Consider the following 21,436-nt stretch of genomic DNA (forward strand, 5'->3'; position numbering starts at 1 on the left):
ACGTCTTTTGCCTGGAGTTCCTGGTCCAGTTGAGCCGACTGACAAAGGTTGTGAGTGCGTTTGGGGTTTACATGGGACTGTTCATGGAATTTCACTATATGTGTTTTACGATATACAGTAATTCTGACCCATTTTATATATATTTTTTTTTTTTTTAACTCACAGGCTTCCCGTAGTTTGTCCTTGTCGAAATGCAGCCCCTCGTACACCTGCAGGCGGATTCGGTTCACTCGGATTCGTAGCCGGTCGGGCATTGAATGTGGGCTGAGGAGAGAAGGAGAAGCAGGACGTAATTTAACCGTTTCTTGTCCAAAAAAAACGATATATGTCTATTATTTTTAGTATATTTTATAGTACGCTACAATAAAGTATTAGGATTGAATAGTGCAAAACTACAACTCCCAGCATGTTTTGCAACAGCTGGAGGCACTCTGGTTGGGAGACACTGTACCGATGCAGCTACTACCCTCCTTCCTATAGGATGTGGAAACACACAAGGGAGGGGGGGGGAGTTGCTTAGTCAATTCCTAACTATTTACAAGACCTCTGCTTCTATTCAGTGAATAGAACCCTCCAGGAGCCGTTTAATTCAACCGAGAAAAGTTTTTGTTTTTTTTCAAGACCTATGCTTTGTGTCAGTGAAGTGAACCATTCAGGAAACCATTCAATTCCTAACCATTTTAGATCACTCGGCTTTGTCAGTGAATGGAACCATTAGGTTGAACAAAGCAAGTCGATTTCTAACCGTTTTCAAGATCTCTGCTTTCTAACAGTGAATTAAACCCCTTAACTGAACCAAGAAATGGTCAATGGTCAGAGTTTAAACATCTCTGCTTTCTGTCAGTGAAGTCAATTATTCAGTTGAACCAAGAAATGGCCAATACCTAATCAGTTTAAACATCTCTGCTTTCTGTCAGTGAATTGAACCATTCAGTTGAACCAAGAAATGGCCAATACCTAATCAGTTTAAACATCTCCCCTTTCTGTCAGTGAATTGAACCATTTAGTTGAACCAAGAAATGGCCAATACCTAATCAGTTTAAACACCTCTGCTTTCTGTCAGTGAACTGAACCATTCAGTTGAACCAAGAAATGGCCAATACCTAATGAGTTTACACATGTCTGCTTTCTGTCAGTGAACTGAACCACTTTTGCTTGGGTCAAGAGGCTGAAAAATTGTCCTGATCATGGTGCATGGCTTGTTACAGTGCATCTAGAATGCCACATAACAACCATTCAGGGGCATTGTTTTAAGTTGTACTGTTCCTCTGTCATTCCTACTGGAAATGAAACTATGAACATGGAGTTACCATTTCCGTAGTCAAGGAGGTGCTTCGCCAACATGGTTTGACATTGATTGGACACATTCCCAGGAGGAATAACTGAGGAACGGCCCAATGCAGAATACTAAAAAAGTATGTGAAGTGTTTCTTCAACACTTGTTTGACATTAAAGGGGTATTCCAGGAAAAAACTTTTTTTTATATATCAACTGGCTCCAGAAAGTTAAACAGATTTGTAAAAAATATTAATCCTTTCAGTACTTATGAGCTTCTGAAGTTGAGTTGTTCTTTTCTGTCTAAGTGCTCTCTGATGACACGTGTCTTGGGAACCGCTCAGTTTAGAAGAAAATCCCCATAGCAAACCTCTTCTAAACTGAGCGGTTCCTGAGACACGTGTCATCAGAGAGCACTTAGACAGAAAAGGGACATTACAATGCAGACTAGATGTTCCTGAATTATCTGTGCATGTGTGTCAATAGGAAGGTTTCCATTCACTGACAGCAAACAGCAATCTTGTAAATAGTCAGACATGGAATGAACGGCCCCTTTAAGAAGTCGGTGGTGCATAGCGTACACGAGGCGAGCGAGGAGCACCCGATGCATGGAGTACACGATGTGAGCAAGCAGCGCCCAATGCACAGAGTATACGAGGCGAGCGAGCAGCGCCCGGTGCATGGAGTACATGAGGCGAGCGAGCAGCGCCCGGTGCATGGAGTGCATGAGGCGAGCGAGCAGCGCCCGGTGCATGGAGTGCATGAGGCAAGCAAGCAGCGCCCGGTGCATGGAGTACACGATGCAAGCAAGCAGCGCCCAATGCATGGAGAACACAATGCGAGCGAGCAGCGCCTGATGCATGAAGTACACAAAGCGTGCAAGCAGCGCCCAGTGCATAGAGTACACAAAGCAAGCGAGCAGCGCTCGGTGCATGGAGTTTACGATGCAAGCGAGCAGTGCCCGGTGCATGGAGTACATGAGGCGAGTGAGCAGCGCCTGATGCATGGAGTACACAAGGCGAGCAAGCAGCGCCCTGTGCATAGAGTACACAAAGCGAGCAAGCAGCGCCCGGTGCATGGAGTACATGATGCAAGCGAGCAGCGCCCGATGCCTGGAGAACACGATGCAAGCGAGCAGCGCCCAGTGCATAGAGTACACAAAGCAAGCGAGCAGCTCCCGGTGCATGGAGTACAAGATGCAAGCGAGCAGTGCCCGGTGCATGGAGAACACCATGCGAGCAAGCAGCGCCCAGTGCATAGAGTACACAAAGCGAGCAGCGCCCGGTGCATAGAGGACATGAGGCGAGCAAGTAGCGCCTGATGCACGGAGTACACAAGGTGAGCAAGCAGCGCCCGGTGCATGGAGTACATGATGCGAGCGAGCAGCGCCTAGTGCATAGAGTACACAAAGCGAGCGAGCAGCGTCTGATGCATGGAGTACACAAAGCAAGCAAGCAGTGCCCAGTGCATGGAGTACAAGATGCAAGCAAGCAGCGCCCGGTGCATGGAGTACAAGAGGTGAACGAGCAGTGCCCGATTGTTGAGTACAGGAGTCGAGCGGGCATCGCCTGGTGCATGGAGTACACGAGTGAGCGGCGCCCAATGCATGGAGTACACGAGTGAGCGGCGCCCAATGCATGGAGTACAGGAGTCGAACGGGCATCGCCCGGTGCATGGAGTACATGAGGTGAACGAGCAGCGCCCAATGTATGGAGTACACGAGTGAGCGGCGCCCAATGCATGGAGTACACGAGTGAGCGGCGCCCAATGTATGGAGTACACGAGTGAGCGGCGCCCAATGTATGGAGTACACGAGTGAGCGGCGCCCAATGTATGGAGTACACGAGTGAGCGGCGCCCAATGCATGGAGTACACGAGTGAGCGGCGCCCAATGCATGGAGTACACGAGTGAGCAGCGCCCAATGTATGGAGTACACGAGTGAGCGGCGCCCAATGTATGGAGTACACGAGTGAGCGGCGCCCAATGCATGGAGTACACGAGTGAGCGGCGCCCAATGCATGGAGTACACGAGTGAGCAGCGCCCAATGTATGGTGTACACGAGTGAGCGGCGCCCAATGCATGGAGTACACGAGTGAGCGGCGCCCAATGTATGGAGTACACGAGTGAGCGGCGCCCAATGTATGGAGTACACGAGTGAGCGGCGCCCAATGCATGGAGTACACGAGTGAGCAGCGCCCAATGCATGGAGTACACGAGTGAGCAGCGCCCAATGCATGGAGTACACGAGTGAGCAGCGCCCAATGCATGGAGTACACGAGTGAGCAGCGCCCAATGCATGGAGTACACGAGTCGAGTGGGCAGCGCTTTATAATTATAAAGTAATTGTCTTCTGGACGCAGATTTGTTGTTTTCGCCTGAGATGGTGTCGGCCCGGAGGCAGATGATGATTTGGACTGAAAAGTACAAACTGGCATCATGAGCGTCACACACGGGCACAGGAGGGGGAGTGATGGACACCATGGGGGCCCCCCGGCATGATGAGGCTGGTGCGGGGTGTAAGAAATGAAAAATAAACAAGTGACTCATAAGTAGAGAGTGGGCACAGCAGCTATGAGGGGGGGAGGGAGGTGCCAGTCACATGACCAGCCGCATGGCAATACTTACACAGTGAAGGAGTCTGGGGGAGCGGAGACGCGTCGGTGGTCAGCGGTGGGCACTTTATGGACACTGTGGCAGACAGCACAAAGCCAGCACAAAAAAACAAGAGTGCAAGCCAGAGGTGAGAGGGCATGAGAGAGAGAGAGACAGAGACAGACACCAGACAGATTAACAGGAACAAAAGGAGAGTGCCGTACACAAGTGATGAGGTGAGACCCGGGACCACACAGCATCCACTGGCCTGGGAAAGCTGGGTGGGCGACACCACAGCTCAGGTAGTCATGCATCCCTAGCTTACATTCCTCAAGATTTGACACTCTGGGATACTAGGAAAGCAGTCATTTTGCCCATATTGGTTCTTACTCAGCTTTTCCAGGATCCTGAATGGCAGATCTGCATAGATACAGCATATATAGTTAGACATACCCTCCTGCACTACTGTTGCATAAGATTTTTCCATTCAGGATACTAGCAGAGGTGTAGAACTACCTACGCTGGTTCTCACTCAGCTTTCCTAGTGTCCTGAATGCCAAACATAGATACTTTATATTGTTAGACATACCCTTCTGCACTACTGTTGTATAAGATTTTTCCATGCAGTATACTAGCAGAGGTGTACAACTACCTACGCTGGTTCTCACTCAGCTTTCCTAGTGTCCTGAATGCCAAACATAGATACTTTATATTGTTAGACATACCCTTCTGCACTACTGTTGTATAAGATTTTTCCATTCAGGATACTAGCAGAGCTGTAGAACTACCTATGTTGGTTCTCACTCAGCTTTCCCAGTGTCCTGAATAACAAATCTACATAGATACTTTATATTGTTATACATACCCTCCTGCCCTACTGTTGCATAAGATTTTTCCATTCAGGATACTAGCAGAGCTGTAGAACTACCTACGTTGGTTCTCACTCAGCTTTCCTAGTGTCCTGAATGCCAAATCTACATAGATACTTTATATCGTCATACATACCCTCCTGCACTACTATTGAATAAACTTTTTCTATTCAGGATACTAGCAGAGCTGTAGAGCCACCTGGTTCTGGTTCTTACTCAGCTTTCCTAGTGTCCTGAGTGGCAAATTAATTTAGATGTATCACATAAACCTTTATAACTGTTGCACAACTCGGGAAGCAGAGGATTTCTATATTTCTAGAAAATCCATAATGGCTCCATATTTGTTTTGACTCAGCTTTCCTAAATGACACTATATAGAAATGCCATCATGCATACTCTCCTTCACTAATGTTGCATACGATTTGCCATTCAGGATACTAGCAAAGCTATAAAAGTATCTGCACTGGTTCTTACCCAGATTTTCTAATGTCCTGAATGGCATTTCCCCATAGATACATACCCACCTTTGCTAATGTTGCATAATATTTGCCATTTGGAATAGTATAAAAGCTGAAATGGCTCCCATATTTGTTCTTATTCAGCTTTCCTAGTGTCCAGAATGGAAAAAAACTACTGGAAAATGTTATGATACAACCTCTGCTTCCTGACCGTTGAATAACTAGGTAAGCAGAGGATTTCTATGCAGATTAGCCCTTCAGGATAGTATAAAAGCTGTAATGGCCTCTATATTTGTTCTCACCCAGCTATGCTAGTGTCCTGAATGACAAATCTACATAGAACTGTGCCAATTCGTCCCGATTTACTACTGTTGCATAAGTATACAGAACTAGCATTCAGGATATCATACAAATTGTAATGTGATCTTATTGAATGTTATATCACCCAGCTTTGCAAGTGTCCTGAATGGCAAATCTACTAGGAAATGTTATGATACATCCTGTTTTTCAACAGTTGCTTGACTAGCGAAGCAGAGAATCATTATGTACATTTGACATGCAGGACACTAGAAAAGTCATAATGGCCACATCTTTGTTTTCACTCAGCTTTCCTAGAATCCCGAATGACAATATGAAGAAATTTCATCATACATACCCCCCTTCACTACAGGCAAATCTACTGTGAAATGTAACTAGGGAAGCAGAAGATTTTTACAATTTAATGCAGATTTACATTCAGGATACTATATAAACTGCATTGGGGAACATATATGTTCTTACTCAGCTTTCCTAGTGTCCTAAATACCAAATTTTCATTAAAAAGTCATGATAATACATCCTTTTATTTATAATTGCTGCACAGCTTATACAAAAATAGCCATTCAGAATAGTAGGAAAGCTGAAATGGTGTCTATACAGGTTCGCACACAGCTTTCTAAGCATCCTGCATGGCAAATATAGCTAGTAATGCTGTGACGCATCCCATTCTTCCTCACTGTTTCATAACTAGGCAGATTCATCATTACAGATTCTAAGACAATGGTGACCATGTTGCTCCTCACTCAGCTTTCCTAGCATCCTAAATGGCTACTTTTCATTGAAATGCCAGTGCTAACTTCCCTAATGTCCTAAAAGCAAAAGTAAGAATATCTGCCATTTAGGAAATTAGGAAAGCTGTATAATGGCTTTGCTACTATTTATCAGGATTCCTATTAGCCATGGTTATTCAGAGACATTTCATATAAAACATAAATTAATTAACTAATTAAAAAATAATAATAAAATGTATATGTTTTTCAGTGTTTGCGGAAAGCTGGGTTGTAGGTTCAGTAATGTCCGCCATTAATTGTTGTCATTATTTCTAATCACTATGAGAGAAATTATTCTGGAACAGCCATACGAAGTGAAGAACCTCCAGTAAAACAATTTAATAGTAGTCACCACCGGGGGCGCTGTGACTCACTCATTAAGTAAGGGCATGGACGTTCTCCTCTTGCTCTTCTGTACCATATTTGCTTGGTTTCTTAGGGAAATACGAATGAGGGAGGGGGCGAGGCGGCAGGGTTCACCATCTACCTGCATAGGGATGGCCTTGTACGTCAACAGGGTCACCTCTCGACACTGGTGAAGCCGCTCTCCGTGGCCACCTACCTGCAGGGCAGCCTGAAAAACACACAACACCTGGTATATACTGATAGAATTATATATGTACAGCTGGTATAAGTTATATATATATATAGTGATATGGACCATGCTGGTATAACCTGGGTATATACTGTATATAATATATATGTACAGCTGGTATAAGTTATATATATCCTGTATATAGTGATATGGACCATGCTGGTATAACCTGGTATATACTGTATATAATATATATGTACAGCTGGTATAAGTTATATATATCTCCTGTATATAGTGATATGGACCATGCTGGTATAACCTGGGTATATACTGTATATAATATATATGTACAGCTGGTATAAGTTATATATCTCCTGTATATAGTGATATGGACCATGCTGGTATAACCTGGGTATATACTGTATATAATATATATGTACAGCTGGTATAAGTTATATATCTCCTGTATATAGTGATATGGACCATGCTGGTATAACCTGGTATATACTGTATATAATATATATGTACAGCTGGTATAAGTTATATATCTCATGTATATAGTGATATGGACCATGCTGGTATAACCTGGTATATACTGTATATAATATATATGTACAGCTGGTATAAGTTATATATCTCCTGTATATAGTGATATGGACCATGCTGGTATAACCTGGGTATATACTGTATATAATATATATGTACAGCTGGTATAAGTTATATATCTCCTGTATATAGTGATATGGACCATGCTGGTATAACGTGGGTATATACTGTATATAATATATATGTACAGCTGGTATAAGTTATATATCTCCTGTATATAGTGATATGGACCATGCTGGTATAACCTGGTATATACTGTATATAATATATATGTGCAGCTGGTATAAGTTACATATCTCCTGTATATAGTGATATGGACCATGCTGGTATAACCTGGTATATACTGTATATAATTATATATGTACAGCTGGTATAAGTTATATATCTCCTGTATATAGTGATATGGACCATGCTGGTATAACCTGGGTGTATACTGTATATAATTATATATGTAGAGCTGGTATAAGTTATATATCTCCTGTATATAGTGATATGGACCATGCTGGTATAACCTGGTATATACTGTATATAATATATATGTACAGCTGGTATAAGTTATATATCTCCTGTATATAGTGATATGGACCATGCTGGTATAACCTGGTATATACTGTATATAATATATATGTACAGCTGGTATAAGTTATATATCTCCTGTATATAGTGATATGGACCATGCTGGTATAACCTGGTATATACTGTATATAATTATATATGTACAGCTGGTATAAGTTATATATCTCCTGTATATAGTGATATAGACCATGCTGGTATAACCTGGGTATATACTGTATACAATATATATGTACAGCTGGTATAAGTTATATATCTCCTGTATATAGTGATATGGACCATGCTGGTATAACCTGGGTATATACTGTATATAATATATATGTACAGCTGGTATAAGTTATATATCTCCTGTATATAGTGATATGGACCATGCTGGTATAACCTGGTATATACTGTATATAATTATATATGTACAGCTGGTATAAGTTATATATCTCCTGTATATAGTGATATGGACCATGCTGGTATAACCTGGGTATATACTGTATATAACTATATATGTACAGCTGGTATAAGTTATATATCTCCTGTATATAGTGATATGGACCATGCTGGTATAACCTGGGTATATACTGTATATAATATATATGTACAGCTGGTATAAGTTATATCTCTCCTGTATATAGTGATATGGATCATGCTGGTATAACCTGGTATATACTGTATATAATATATATGTACAGCTGGTATAAGTTATATATCTCCTGTATATAGTGATATGGACCATGCTGGTATAACCTGGGTATATACTGTATATAATATATATGTACAGATGGTATAAGTTATATATCTCCTGTATATAGTGATATGGACCATGCTGGTATAACCTGGTATATACTGTATATAATATATATGTACAGCTGGTATAAGTTATATATCTCCTGTATATAGTGATATGGACCATGCTGGTATAACCTGGTATATACTGTATATAATATATATGTACAGCTGGTATAAGTTATATATCTCCTGTATATAGTGATATGGACCATGCTGGTATAACCTGGTATATACTGTATATAATTATATATGTACAGCTGGTATAAGTTATATATCTCCTGTATATAGTGATATAGACCATGCTGGTATAACCTGGGTATATACTGTATACAATATATATGTACAGCTGGTATAAGTTATATATCTCCTGTATATAGTGATATGGACCATGCTGGTATAACCTGGGTATATACTGTATATAATATATATGTACAGCTGGTATAAGTTATATATCTCCTGTATATAGTGATATGGACCATGCTGGTATAACCTGGTATATACTGTATATAATTATATATGTACAGCTGGTATAAGTTATATATCTCCTGTATATAGTGATATGGACCATGCTGGTATAACCTGGGTATATACTGTATATAACTATATATGTACAGCTGGTATAAGTTATATATCTCCTGTATATAGTGATATGGACCATGCTGGTATAACCTGGGTATATACTGTATATAATATATATGTACAGCTGGTATAAGTTATATCTCTCCTGTATATAGTGATATGGATCATGCTGGTATAACCTGGTATATACTGTATATAATATATATGTACAGCTGGTATAAGTTATATATCTCCTGTATATAGTGATATGGACCATGCTGGTATAACCTGGGTATATACTGTATATAATATATATGTACAGATGGTATAAGTTATATATCTCCTGTATATAGTGATATGGACCATGCTGGTATAACCTGGTATATACTGTATATAATATATATGTACAGCTGGTATAAGTTATATATCTCCTGTATATAGTGATATGGACCATGCTGGTATAACCTGGTATATACTGTATATAATATATATGTACAGCTGGTATACGTTATATATCTCCTGTATATAGTGATATGGACCATGCTGGTATATACTGTATATAATTATATATGTACAGCTGGTATAAGTTATATATCTCCTGTATATAGTGATATGGACCATGCTGGTATAACCTGGTATATACTGTATATAATATATATGTACAGCTGGTATAAGTTATATATCTCCTGTATATAGTGATATGGACCATGCTGGTATAACCTGGTATATACTGTATATAATATATATGTACAGCTGGTATAAGTTATATATCTCCTGTATATAGTGATATGGACCATGCTGGTATAACCTGGGTATATACTGTATATAATTATATATGTACAGCTGGTATAAGTTATATATCTCCTGTATATAGTGATATGGACCATGCTGGTATATACTGTATATAATTATATATGTACAGCTGGTATAAATTATATATCTCATGTATATAGTGATATGGACCATGCTGGTATAACCTGGTATATACTGTATATAATATATATGTACAGCTGGTATAAGTTATATATCTCCTGTATATAGTGATATGGACCATGCTGGTATAACCTGGGTATATACTGTATATAATATATATGTACAGCTGGTATAAGTTATATATCTCCTGTATATAGTGATATGGACCATGCTGGTATAACCTGGAATATACTGTATATAATATATATGTACAGTTGGTATAAGTTATATATCTCCTGTATATAGTGATATGGACCATGCTGGTATAACCTGGTATATACTGTATGTAATATATATGTACAGCTGGTATAAGTTATATATCTCATGTATATAGTGATATGGACCATCCTGGTATAACCTGGTATATACTGTATATAATATATATATATATATACAGCTGGTATAAGTTATATATCCCCTGTATATAATGATATGGACCATGCTGGTATAACCTGGGTATATACTCTATATAATTATATATGTACAGCTGGTATAAGTTATATATCCCCTGTATATAGTGATATGGACCATGCTGGTATAACCTGGTATATACTGTATATAATATATATGTACAGCTGGTATAAGTTATATATCTCCTGTATATAGTGATATGGACCATGCTGGTATAACCTGGTATATAATGTATATAATATATATGTACAGCTGGTATAAGTTATATATCTCCTGTATATAGTGATAAGGACCATGCTGGTATAACCTGGTGTATACTGTATATAATTATATATATCCCCCCTGTATATAGTGATATGGACCATGCTGGTATAACCTGGTATATACTGTATATAATATATATATGTACAGCTGGTATAAGTTATATATTTCCTGTATATAGTGATATGGACCATGCTGGTATAACCTGGTCTATACTGTATATAATATATATATATATGTACAGCTGGTATAAGTTATATATCTCCTGTATATAGTGATATGGACCATGCTGGTATAACCTGGAATATACTGTATATAATTATATGTGTACAGCTGGTATAAGTTATATATATCTCCTGTATATAGTGATATGGACCATGCTGGTATAACCTGGTATATACTGTATATAATATATATGTACAGCTGGTATAAGTTATATATCTCCTGTATATAGTGATATGGACCATGCTGGTATAACCTGGTATATACTGTATATAATATATATGTACACTGGTTATATACCCTTAGTATTGCCTGGTGAGGGTATATAGTGGCAGGCCTCATACTGTGAGATTTACTTACCAGTGATGCCATGGTGAAGCCAATGACCTCTATATAACCATCATCGTGCCGCTGAGGTTCAAAGTCTCTGTGGTCACCGGGGTTTCCCCAGGGCATTGTGCCAGCACAGTACCTGGCAGCCAGAGAGGAGACTGTATATAGTAACACATCTACCATGGTTCCCATACAGATAACCCCCCTATAAGAGCACAGCTCACCTGGGGATATTTAAGAAGACAATACACTGAAACTTCAGCTCTTGGATCTTGGGGGTGAGGTCGGTTCCATCACACTGTAACATCAGATTAATAGATTACTACATATTAGACAAACAGATCAACCGTTTGTGCTCCAGATTTTGACTGGGATAGGAAGTACAAAACTTCCTGTTAGGAGAGAGGGAGGAGCTTGGGAGGTACTGAGAAAAAAACAATACAGACTGTGAGAGGACAACACCACACTGACAGTGAGAGGACTACACAACTTCCTGTGTGGTGTTGTCTCAGCAGTCCCCTGGCTCCTCCATCTCTCCTAACAGGAAGTTGTGTAGCCCTCTCACAATCTGTGTGGTTTTGTCTCAGTAGCTTCCAGGCTCCTCCCTCTCTCCTGATAGGAAGTTGTGTAGTCCTCTCACAGTCAGTGTGGTTTTATCTCAGTAGCTCCCAGGCTCCTCCCTCTCTCCTGATAGGAAGTTGTGTAGTCCTCTCACAGTCAGTGTGGTTTTGTCTCAGTAGCTCCCAGGCTCCTCCCTCTCTCCTGATAGGAAGTTGTGTAGTCCTCTCATTATCAGTTTTTTTGTTGTCTCATCAGCTCCCTCTCTCCTGACAGGAATTTACGTAGTCATCTCATTATCAGTGCAGTGTTGTCTCAGCCCCCAGCCCCTCCTTCTCTAGACAACACATCATCCTCTGCTGTCTCAGGAGGCGTGGCTGGATCTTATCTCTGAGGTATAGCCCCACCCCCAAAGTGATGTCACCCCCTCGGACCAGCCCCTACAGCCTACACTACTATCTTCCTGTCATATACAGTAACTATGAGACACGGCACTCGTGTATCTCTGGTGCTCCCATAGAGAATGCATAGAGCGCCAACATGTTGCTCCATGCACAGAGAGAGTTGGGGCCCCTTTCTGGAGATCGCTCAGGCTCCTAGAGATTGGAATACCTATTGCTAATAACCCTATTTAACCCCTTCTTGAAATTAAAGGGGTACTCCGTACTCCGGTGGGAAAAAAAATTTCAGGTCTTTATAAGTCAACTGGTGCCAGAAAGTTAAACAGATTTGTAAATTACTTCTATAAAAAAAATATTTACCCTTCCAGTACTTTTTAGCAGCTGTATGTTACGGAGTAAATTCTGTTCTTTTTGAATTTCTTTTTTGTCTTGTCCACAGTGCTCTCTGCTGTCACCTGATGCCCGTATCAGGAACTGTCCAGAGCAGCATAGGTTTGTTATGGGGATTTTCTCCTGCTCTGGACAGTTCCTGACACAGACAGAGGTGTCAGCAGAGAGCACATCCTCTGAACACAGCAGTTTCAGTGTGTGAAGTTGTCGGGTGTGTCTCCTTTGAGCTCCAGACTTCCACACAGAGAGAAGCAGCGTTTTTCACCTGCCTTCCCAGGGGTGTGGCAGGCCCCTGGGGAGAGCTTTCCTGCATGGAGCCAAGGGAGTCTCGGGCTTCTACCTCTCGTTCCCGGCTGGCGAGAGGGGGGAAGATAGCATCTACAGCCGGTTCCAAGGTCGGGGTGAGGCGTTCCAGCAGGGCCCGCAGAAATGCGGAGCCCGCTCCCCCGTCCAAACCCGAAGGACGCAAGGCTGCAGCCAAGAACAGCGGACCTTCTGCTACCCCTGAACCCCAGCAATGGGGGGTACGGGGTCCAAGGGAGTCTCTGGAGATGTATGGGTCACGGATCCAATCCAAGATGGCGGAGTATGAAGAGTTGGGAAGAAAACTTAGGAGCCTGAGGGAAGACCTGAAGTTTTCACGCTACCAGGCTGACAATGCCTCTGCAGGTAAGAGGCAGAAGTTTAATGCTCAGGTGCGGGCTCTTAAGGCAAAGGTGGCTGAGGTGGAGGAGGCCAGAAGGAACATTGCTGAGGATGCAGGGTTCTTTAAGGAAAAACTTGCTAACAATGAAAGATTTAAAAACCCGCATGCATGTGCAGACAGCCATGAGGACAGCAGTGAGGAGGAAGATGGAGAGGAGGAAGGTGATGGAGAGTCAGGTGAAGCTGTGGAGAGTGAGGGGGATGCTGCCCCTGGTGCATGTGACCCCCAGCCCCCCCAAGATAGCTACCCAGAGCCCTATCAAGTGGCGTTACCTTCCAGTGATGGGGAGATGGAGGATAGCTGTGAAGAGGACGCAGCTAGTGGGGGTTTGCTGAGAGCTATTGTGCAGCAGGAGTCACCTACCCGCTTTGAGGATTTTGCCTTTGGTGAAGATCTTGGCAAGAATGATGTAGTGAAGAAAAGGAAGAAGCAGAAAGTTCAAGAAACGGTATCTTTTGTTTTTCATTCATTCAAGCAGTCTGGGCCAGCTGTGAAGTTGGTTCAGGCTGCTGGGCCCCCCAAACTGCCAGACCCCGTTCCTGTCATGGACCGGGGCCAGCAAGGGGGGTACAGCATGGCGTCTGAAAAGGCTGTAGGCGCAATAGATGTGAAGCCCACCCATCCTGCCGGTAGGGAGGGGCAGGATGGGCTCATGGTGGGAAGTGGCGAGGCAAGCTATGCCGCCGCGTGCTCGGGGGGCGGTTCCCCGAGTGCTGTGGGCATTACCGGCGCTGCGGGGCACTCCCCTGTGAGGGGGGGGAGTGTCCAGGCACCGTTGGCAGAGAATGGTGGGTCCAGGTGCTCGGGGGGCGGTCCTCCGAGTACTATATGTTCTGTGGGCGCTGCGGGGCACTCCTCTGTGAGGGAGGGGAGTGTCCGGGCGTCAGAGTCTGCTGCAGAGCCCGTGCGGACGGGCACAGCTGGCACGGTGGGGATTCCCTGCGTGTCAGAGAGTGTGGGCGGAGCTGGGGTGCGCCCGGGGGGGCAGCTCCAGACTCCAGAAGGGACATCGCCCATGGAGGAGGAGCCCTTGGCGTCAACCCCAGCAACAGCTAAGACAGCAAAGAACATTATTAAACCAGCTATACTACAAGTCCCAGCCAGCCCAGAATCTGTTAGGCAGGTAATGAGAGGAGGATGTGAGAATGCTGAGTGTAGTAGTGTTGTGGATGAGAGGAGTGCATGTGGGAGTGTAAGTGGAGTGAATGATGGTGGGACTAGTAGTGGTAAGAGTGGAAAGTCGGGTATGAATGGGAATAAAGATGGGAGTAGTGGTGTGAGTGGCTGTACTGACGGTTCTGGGTCTGGGTCTGGTCTGGCTGCCCCCCCCGGTAGTGACTGCTTCTAGGAGCTATGCCAATGTCACTGCCGGGGGTTCAGGGGGGTCCCCATCTCTGTCCGGCTCTGGAGGCCACTTGCAACAGCGCCTCCTGGAGGCTTTACACAGGGGCGACAGGTCGATCCAGGTAGAGGGAAGGGGTGAGGTCGACCTGTCTTTCTGGATAGAGAGGCACGGTTTGGGGGCTTTCCGAGAGCGGAATGGGGAGGTGGTCTGGTCCCTCCCGACAACCGGGCAGGACAGTAACCGTAGGAATGTGGTCCGTCTGATTTGGAGGGGCGAGGATGCGTGCCCACCTCGCTCTAAAGTGGTTGAGCTCCTCCTTCAGATGGAATTCAGGGCAAGTGACATCTTTGCCCTCATTCACCCCTACGGTTCATCCGAGTTTGATGTCAGTTTCGTACGGCCAGAGGGTCTCGAACTCTTCTGGTCAAACTACGAAGTGGCAAAGAACGAGCCCGGCTGGCGGGATTTTGCCGTCAAGGCGATTTCCCGTCAGAACTCTGTCAAGAAAGTTACCGTTTTGACCCGTAACGAGTCACTTTCTTGTTATGACATTATGACCTGGCTTGGTCGGTATGGGGATGTGACGGATATGCCCAAGAAAAACTTGGATGAGCACGGGATCTGGTCCGGGGCCTGGACGTTTTCCGTCAAACTCAAGCGTTCAGGGAGTACAGTTGCCCACATTCCGTCAGCCGCCTTCCTTGGACGCGATAGGATCCAGGTCTTCTACCAGGGGCAACCCAAGGTCTGTCACAGGTGTGGCAGCCCCACCCACTTTAGCGCAGCCTGTACTGTGCAGGTCTGCGCTTTGTGTGGTGGGGTGGGTCATCTGGCTGCATCCTGTAGGCAGATCCGGTGCCACCTGTGTGGTGTCCTCGGGCACCCTTTTAGCCGTTGTCCTAGCGCCTTCGCCCGTGCGGCGGCCGCTCCGGCTGAGGAGAGCTGCGAAGTTGCCTCGGCTGGGGAGGGTACGGGCAGGGATGGGGGCGCAACAGGGCTAGTGAGGAGGAAAAAGGGCCCCGCCAAACTAAGGCGGGAGGAAAATCGTAGAAGGAGTAGGGAGCTGGAGAGTGCCCAGATGACGGGGGTAGCTTCAGCCCCTGCTCCTGAAGCTGGCCCTGTAACCGCTGAAGCCCTAGAAGAGAACGTGCTGGATGAGGAGATCAGGAGACTTCACAGAGAGAAAGGCAATATGGCCGACCCTTCCGATTCCTCCCACTATGAAAGTGTGGATGAGGAAAGTGGGGTGAGGCCCAAAAAGAAAGATAAGGGCAAAAGGAAAGGGAGAAAGAAGAGGTCAGAGCCCTCTGAAGTTCCTTGTACTACGGGCCAGGTCCAAAACGGAAGCCTGACTGCCCCCCCTCTGATTGACCTGTCAAACCGATACCTCGTCCTCGATACCATCTCCTCCCCCTCCTTGGAGGGGGAAGGTGAGGACGGGGTGCCTAGGGAGAAGGAGCCTCTGGGGGGAACTGGGCCCTGTCCTGTTGAGGCACCTTCCTCAGAGGGCAGGGCTAGACCGGAGCCGGACAGAGACGGGGACCATATGGATCAATCGGAGTGTAAAAAAAGATCCAAGAGTGGTCCTGCCCTCTCGTCTTCTTCGGGGGATGAGGGGGCAAAAAAGAAGGGAAAGAGAAAGTAAAGGGTGTGGCCGTCTAATTTAATCACCCTGTATGGCGGCACTCACCCCATTGACGCTGGCATCTATTAACTGTGCCAGTATAAAGTCAGATACGGCTAGATTCGCAGCCTTTGATTTTCTCGGCCGTGTTGAAGCCGACATTTTCCTTTTACAGGAGACCAGGTTGTCAGATCTAGCCTCTCTGGTAAAAGCCAGAAGAGAGTGGAGGCGCGGTCCCTCCCACTGGTCTCTTGCGGCTGAGCCGTATAGTGGGGTGGCGGTCCTTTTTACCGCTCCTGTTGAATGCCGACGGGTTATTGAATTAGAAATGGGGAGGTGCCTGATCTTAGATGTCTTCATGAAGGGACAAGAGCTCCGGCTCATTAACATCTACGCCCCGCAAACTAAGCGGGGCCGTAAAGATCTCTTAATGAGGATTAAGCCCTTTCTTTTTACGAGTCGGCAAGTGATCTTTGGAGGGGACTTCAATAATGTCACGAGGTCCCAAGATAGGAGAGGCTCCAATGGTCCGCTGACTTGCGATAGTGTGGCACTGATTAGCATAGCTAGAGAAGCTCGCCTAGAGGACGCCCACATCCGGAGCCCCTCAGGCCACACGGGTTTCACCTATCATCAAGGTAGTCGCAGGTCTAGGATAGATAGGTTTTATTTAAAGGAGGAAGCTGTCTCTTCCGTAGTGTCCGTGGTTGAGGTGGAGTTCTCCGATCACTGTATGATTTTGTTTTCCCTGAATGTTTCAGAGACCCCCCGGATGGGAAAAGGTTATTGGAAGCTGAATTTGTCCCTCCTGGAGGAAGCGGAAGTAAGACAGTCCTTTGAGGATTTTCTTCAGAGCCAGGTACCTTTACTGGGCCTATGTAGTAGTAAGTCAGAGTGGTGGGAGATATTCAAGAAGCGGGTTGCGGGGTTCTTCCGCCAGCTCTCGAGCCTCAGGTCCCTGAACAGGTACCGCCTGTATCAGGGTCTGAGGAGGAAACTCGAGCTTCTCGTCTCGACTGGAGGTAGCCGAGAGGATATCTCCAGAGTGAAGTCCTTGCTGATGAGGTTTCAGTACGATAGGCACACATCTTTGGTTTTTGAGAGGGATTTCGGGAAGTACCGCTCGCCCGACCCTTCCATAAACTGTAAGATGTCAGTGAGTAGTAAAGTCATTTCAGGACTGATTGATAGTACAGGATCTCTGAATCGGTCCAGATCAGGGATCTTGGAGGTCGTCAGATCCTTCTACTCGCACCTCTTGGGAAGGAAGGATCTAGATCGAGACAGGATGTCGGTTTTCCTGACTGAAACCATTCCTGAGCAAGGGGTAGACCCCTCTCTTGATGTTTTGGCAGAAGAAATCAGGGAAGAGGAAGTGAGAATGGCGATCGAGGGGCTTGCCCCTAAGAAGTCGCCAGGTCCGGATGGCTTAACATCCGAGTGGTACAGGACCTTTAAGGAGTCTTTAGCTCCCCTCTTGACTGAGGTATTCAATGAGTGTCTCTCCTCGGGCACTCTGCCAAAGTCAATGAGGAGGTCAGCCCTGATTCTTCTGTCAAAGGGTAAAGATCCTAGCCGTATTGAGAATTGGAGACCCATAGCTCTTCTCAATACGGACAGGAAGCTTCTGGCTAAGATATTGTTTAATCGGCTGGTGAAGTTTGCACCCCGGCTCCTTTCGGGGGCTCAGCACTGCTCTTTTCCAGGCCGAAGCACCTTAAGTGCTGTCCTTAGTGTCAGGGAGGCAGTGGAGCGGAGTAGTGCAGGTCTCTGGAAGGGGTACTTGCTGTCCTTGGATCAGGCCAAAGCATTTGATCGGGTGAACCACGAGTACCTATGGTCCGTCCTCCTGAGATATGGCTTACCAACTACTTTTGTTAATTGGCTTAAGATCTTGTATGCAGGGGCAGAGAGTTTCCCGCTGGTGAACGGGTGGTCTGGCCGCTCTTTTGTGGTGGGTTCCGGAGTCCGTCAGGGTTGTCCTCTTAGCCCGCTTTTATACGTGTTCGCAATCGATCCCTTCGTCCGGAGGGTAGATTGTGGGCCGTTGGCGGGGGTCGGGATGAGTCTGGCGGAGCTGGATGTCGCCCAGAGAGTGGTGGCGTACGCTGACGATGTCACTATTTTCGTCTCCTCAAGAGAGGAGGTCGATGTGGTGATGTCGGAGGTGGACCGCTACTCGGAGGCATCCGGGTCTAAGATCAACCGGGATAAGTGTGAGAGTCTCTGGCTGGGAGGGGGAGACCCCACGTTTGATCTCCCGGACACCCTTCCAGGGCCCCAAGAGTCAGCAAAAGTCTTAGGCATCACATTCGGCCAAGATGATTATCCCACCAAAAACTGGGATGGTAAGCTCCAGGATGCCGCTCAGAAGGTGGACCAGTGGAAGGGTTGGTCTATGACCCTCAGGGAAAGGGTACACCTGATCAAATCATACCTGCTCCCCTTGTTTATCTATCTGGGCAGTGTATGTATCTTGCCAGAGGCTTACTACACTAGGATCTACAGCCTGTTTTTCCAACTGTTATGGGGGAACAGGATGAACCTAGTCAAGAGGGAGGTTATGTACCACACGAGGAGACTAGGGGGTTTATCTATGGTAAACCCTGTGGTGTTCTTTACGAACACCTTCTTGAAAGCTAACATCGCAAACCTCTGGTCAGAGAGGGCTTCTCCGTGGGTACTCTCCTGCAGGGAATGGTTTCGGCCTTTCTTCCAGGAATCGGAGAGAGGAGGGCGAGTGAAGGACCTCCGTACACCCCATGGATATCTTCCGGCTTACGCTACCCCGACTCTGAAGGCGATACGCCGGTGGGGTCTGGGAGTGTGGGAGATCAGGACCCAGTCAAGGCAGTTCCTTGACAAACGGGTTCTGTTGACCCACTTCCAGAAGCCTCTGGCGCTCAGGGACTGCCCAGGTCGGGATCTGAGGGTGGGGTTGTATCTTTTGAACATGAAAAGGATCCCCCAGAAGTTTTGGGACTTGGCCTGGCGCTGCTTTCAGGGGAAGCTATATGTAAGGGACAACCTGAAGTGTAGGAACTCTGATGACCGGGGATGTCCCCGAGAAGAGTGCGGGGACACGCTGGAAAGCATGGACCACTTCCTGCTTCATTGTCCCTTTAATATAGGGGTTTACAACCGGGTGGGCGCTTCCATCAACTGGAGTCAACTTGCCGGCCTTACCTATCAGGAGTGGGCTTATGGGGCATTCAGGTCCCTGGGTGGCCGAGACCGGGGCACTTTATTCTTAGTTAGTTTAGTGGTTAGGTACCACACGTGGAGTGCACGGTGCTTAGTATCGACCCAACAGAAAGTCCTCTCCGAGGTGGAGGTCTGTAGGAACATCACTGGTGACCTCGGGAAGATCAGGTCTTTGGAGTATGGCAGTCTTGGTACCAGTAGGGCTTCTCTCCTATGGAGAGGTTTTTCTTTTGATGTGCCCTAGGTACTAGGCCCTTAAGGTGAAGTACCTTATTTTGGCCAGGGATAGTGTATATATCTTAGGGTGAGTATAGGGTCAGTTTCATGAAGGGATAGTGATAGGGTTAGAGGTTGATAGGGAGAGGAATTTAAATTTAATTTTATCAGGATTGCCATCCTTCTTCCTGGTGGGGGGCTATGCATGTCACCTTAGCCTTTTGTTTTGTTTTCTATGGATGGATTGTAAAGGGCTTGCAGGCAACCAAACTTGGGCCTTGTGGTTTTGGTGTATTGTACTGTTAATATTGCTTTGTTGTAGAGTATGTATATATTGTTTTGTATATATTGTTCTGTTTACATTAGGTGGGTAGGGGTGTATTTTAGGAGTTTCTTTTTTTGGGGGGGGGGTGGTGGTGGTGTGTACCCAGGACTGGACTGTTGCAGTGGGTACTATTTTGGGGGTCTGGTATGGGTCAGTTGTGGACAAAAACTGTGACCTATGGACTCTGACCCATGTCCAGAGGGGGTGGTGGGATAGTTTAGTATAGGTTGTTTTTCTGTGTTATAAATGTATTTTTTTTTTTTTTTTTTTGTTTATTTGTTTTTTGTTTTTTGGTATGTATATTCTGTATGGTTTTATGTATAGTGGGAATTTTTTTGTATTTTTATTAAATTTTTTTTTTTTTTTTTATTTATTTATATAATGTCATAATTATTTTGAGAGAAAGGCAGTCGGACCAGTTTTCAGTTATTATAGTATTATATTATTTTTGTTAAGGCAGCTAGCCATATTTTTGTTTTTGGGGGGGGGGGGAAGTGTGGTTATGTTTCCTAGTTTGGATATTTTTAGTTTTTGATCCAAGCGAGGAAAGCTTTATTTATGTTCATTAGGTATGTGTGTGTGTGTGTGTGTTGGACTATAGTAGGTAATGATTTATTTATTCATTTATTTTTGGTTTATCTGGGCTGGCCGGTTAGGAAGGTTTAAGTTGTTATTTTGAGACGGATAGTTTGTTTTTATGTTCAGTTTTGTTAATTTTGTTACAGTGAAATGAACTTGTTTTGTGTTTTGTACTTTTATAATAAAAAAGAGTGTCAGCAGAGAGCACTGTGGACAAGACTAAAAAGAAATTCAAAAAGAACAGAATTTCCTCTGTAGCATACAGCTGCTAAAAAGTACTGGAAGGATAAAGATTTTTTTTAACAGAAGTAATTTACAAATCTGTTCAACTTTCTGGCACCAGTTCATAAAAAAAAAAAGTTTTCCACCGGAGTACCCCTTTAAGCCAGTCAGGTGATCAGCTGATCGCTGCACAACTAAGTTTCTAAAACCTCCACTGACCAGCCAATAATACAGCGGCCACTACAGGAGGAATGTAGTATTACATGGCAGGCACTCAAATACAGGGAGCTGCATCCATATTCCCTAATAGAGGAATAATAGGAATCAGCTG

General features: G+C 44.9%; 1 protein-coding gene across 7 annotated transcripts in view; it reads right to left on the reverse strand.

The window, feature by feature from the left end:
- Positions 1–21,436, reverse strand: part of DGKI (diacylglycerol kinase iota) — a 311,383-nt gene that overhangs the window by 83,351 nt on the left and 206,596 nt on the right. For 4 of the 7 annotated variants that reach the window (XM_056517740.1, XM_056517742.1, XM_056517741.1 and 1 more), the window contains exons 18-22: positions 11,760–11,833; positions 11,563–11,674; positions 6,659–6,858; positions 3,903–3,965; positions 164–264 (exon numbers count right to left, since the gene is read on the reverse strand). In XM_056517740.1, coding sequence (XP_056373715.1) covers positions 164–264; positions 3,903–3,965; positions 6,659–6,858; positions 11,563–11,674; positions 11,760–11,833 — 550 coding nt within the window. The remainder of the gene's footprint in view (positions 1–163; positions 265–3,902; positions 3,966–6,658; positions 6,859–11,562; positions 11,675–11,759; positions 11,834–21,436) is intronic. The other 3 variants (XM_056517743.1, XM_056517746.1, XM_056517744.1) reach the window with 1 other exon arrangement.

The sequence above is a fragment of the Hyla sarda genome, chromosome 4 (genome assembly GCF_029499605.1).
Source record: "Hyla sarda isolate aHylSar1 chromosome 4, aHylSar1.hap1, whole genome shotgun sequence".
Taxonomy (NCBI): domain Eukaryota; kingdom Metazoa; phylum Chordata; class Amphibia; order Anura; family Hylidae; genus Hyla; species Hyla sarda.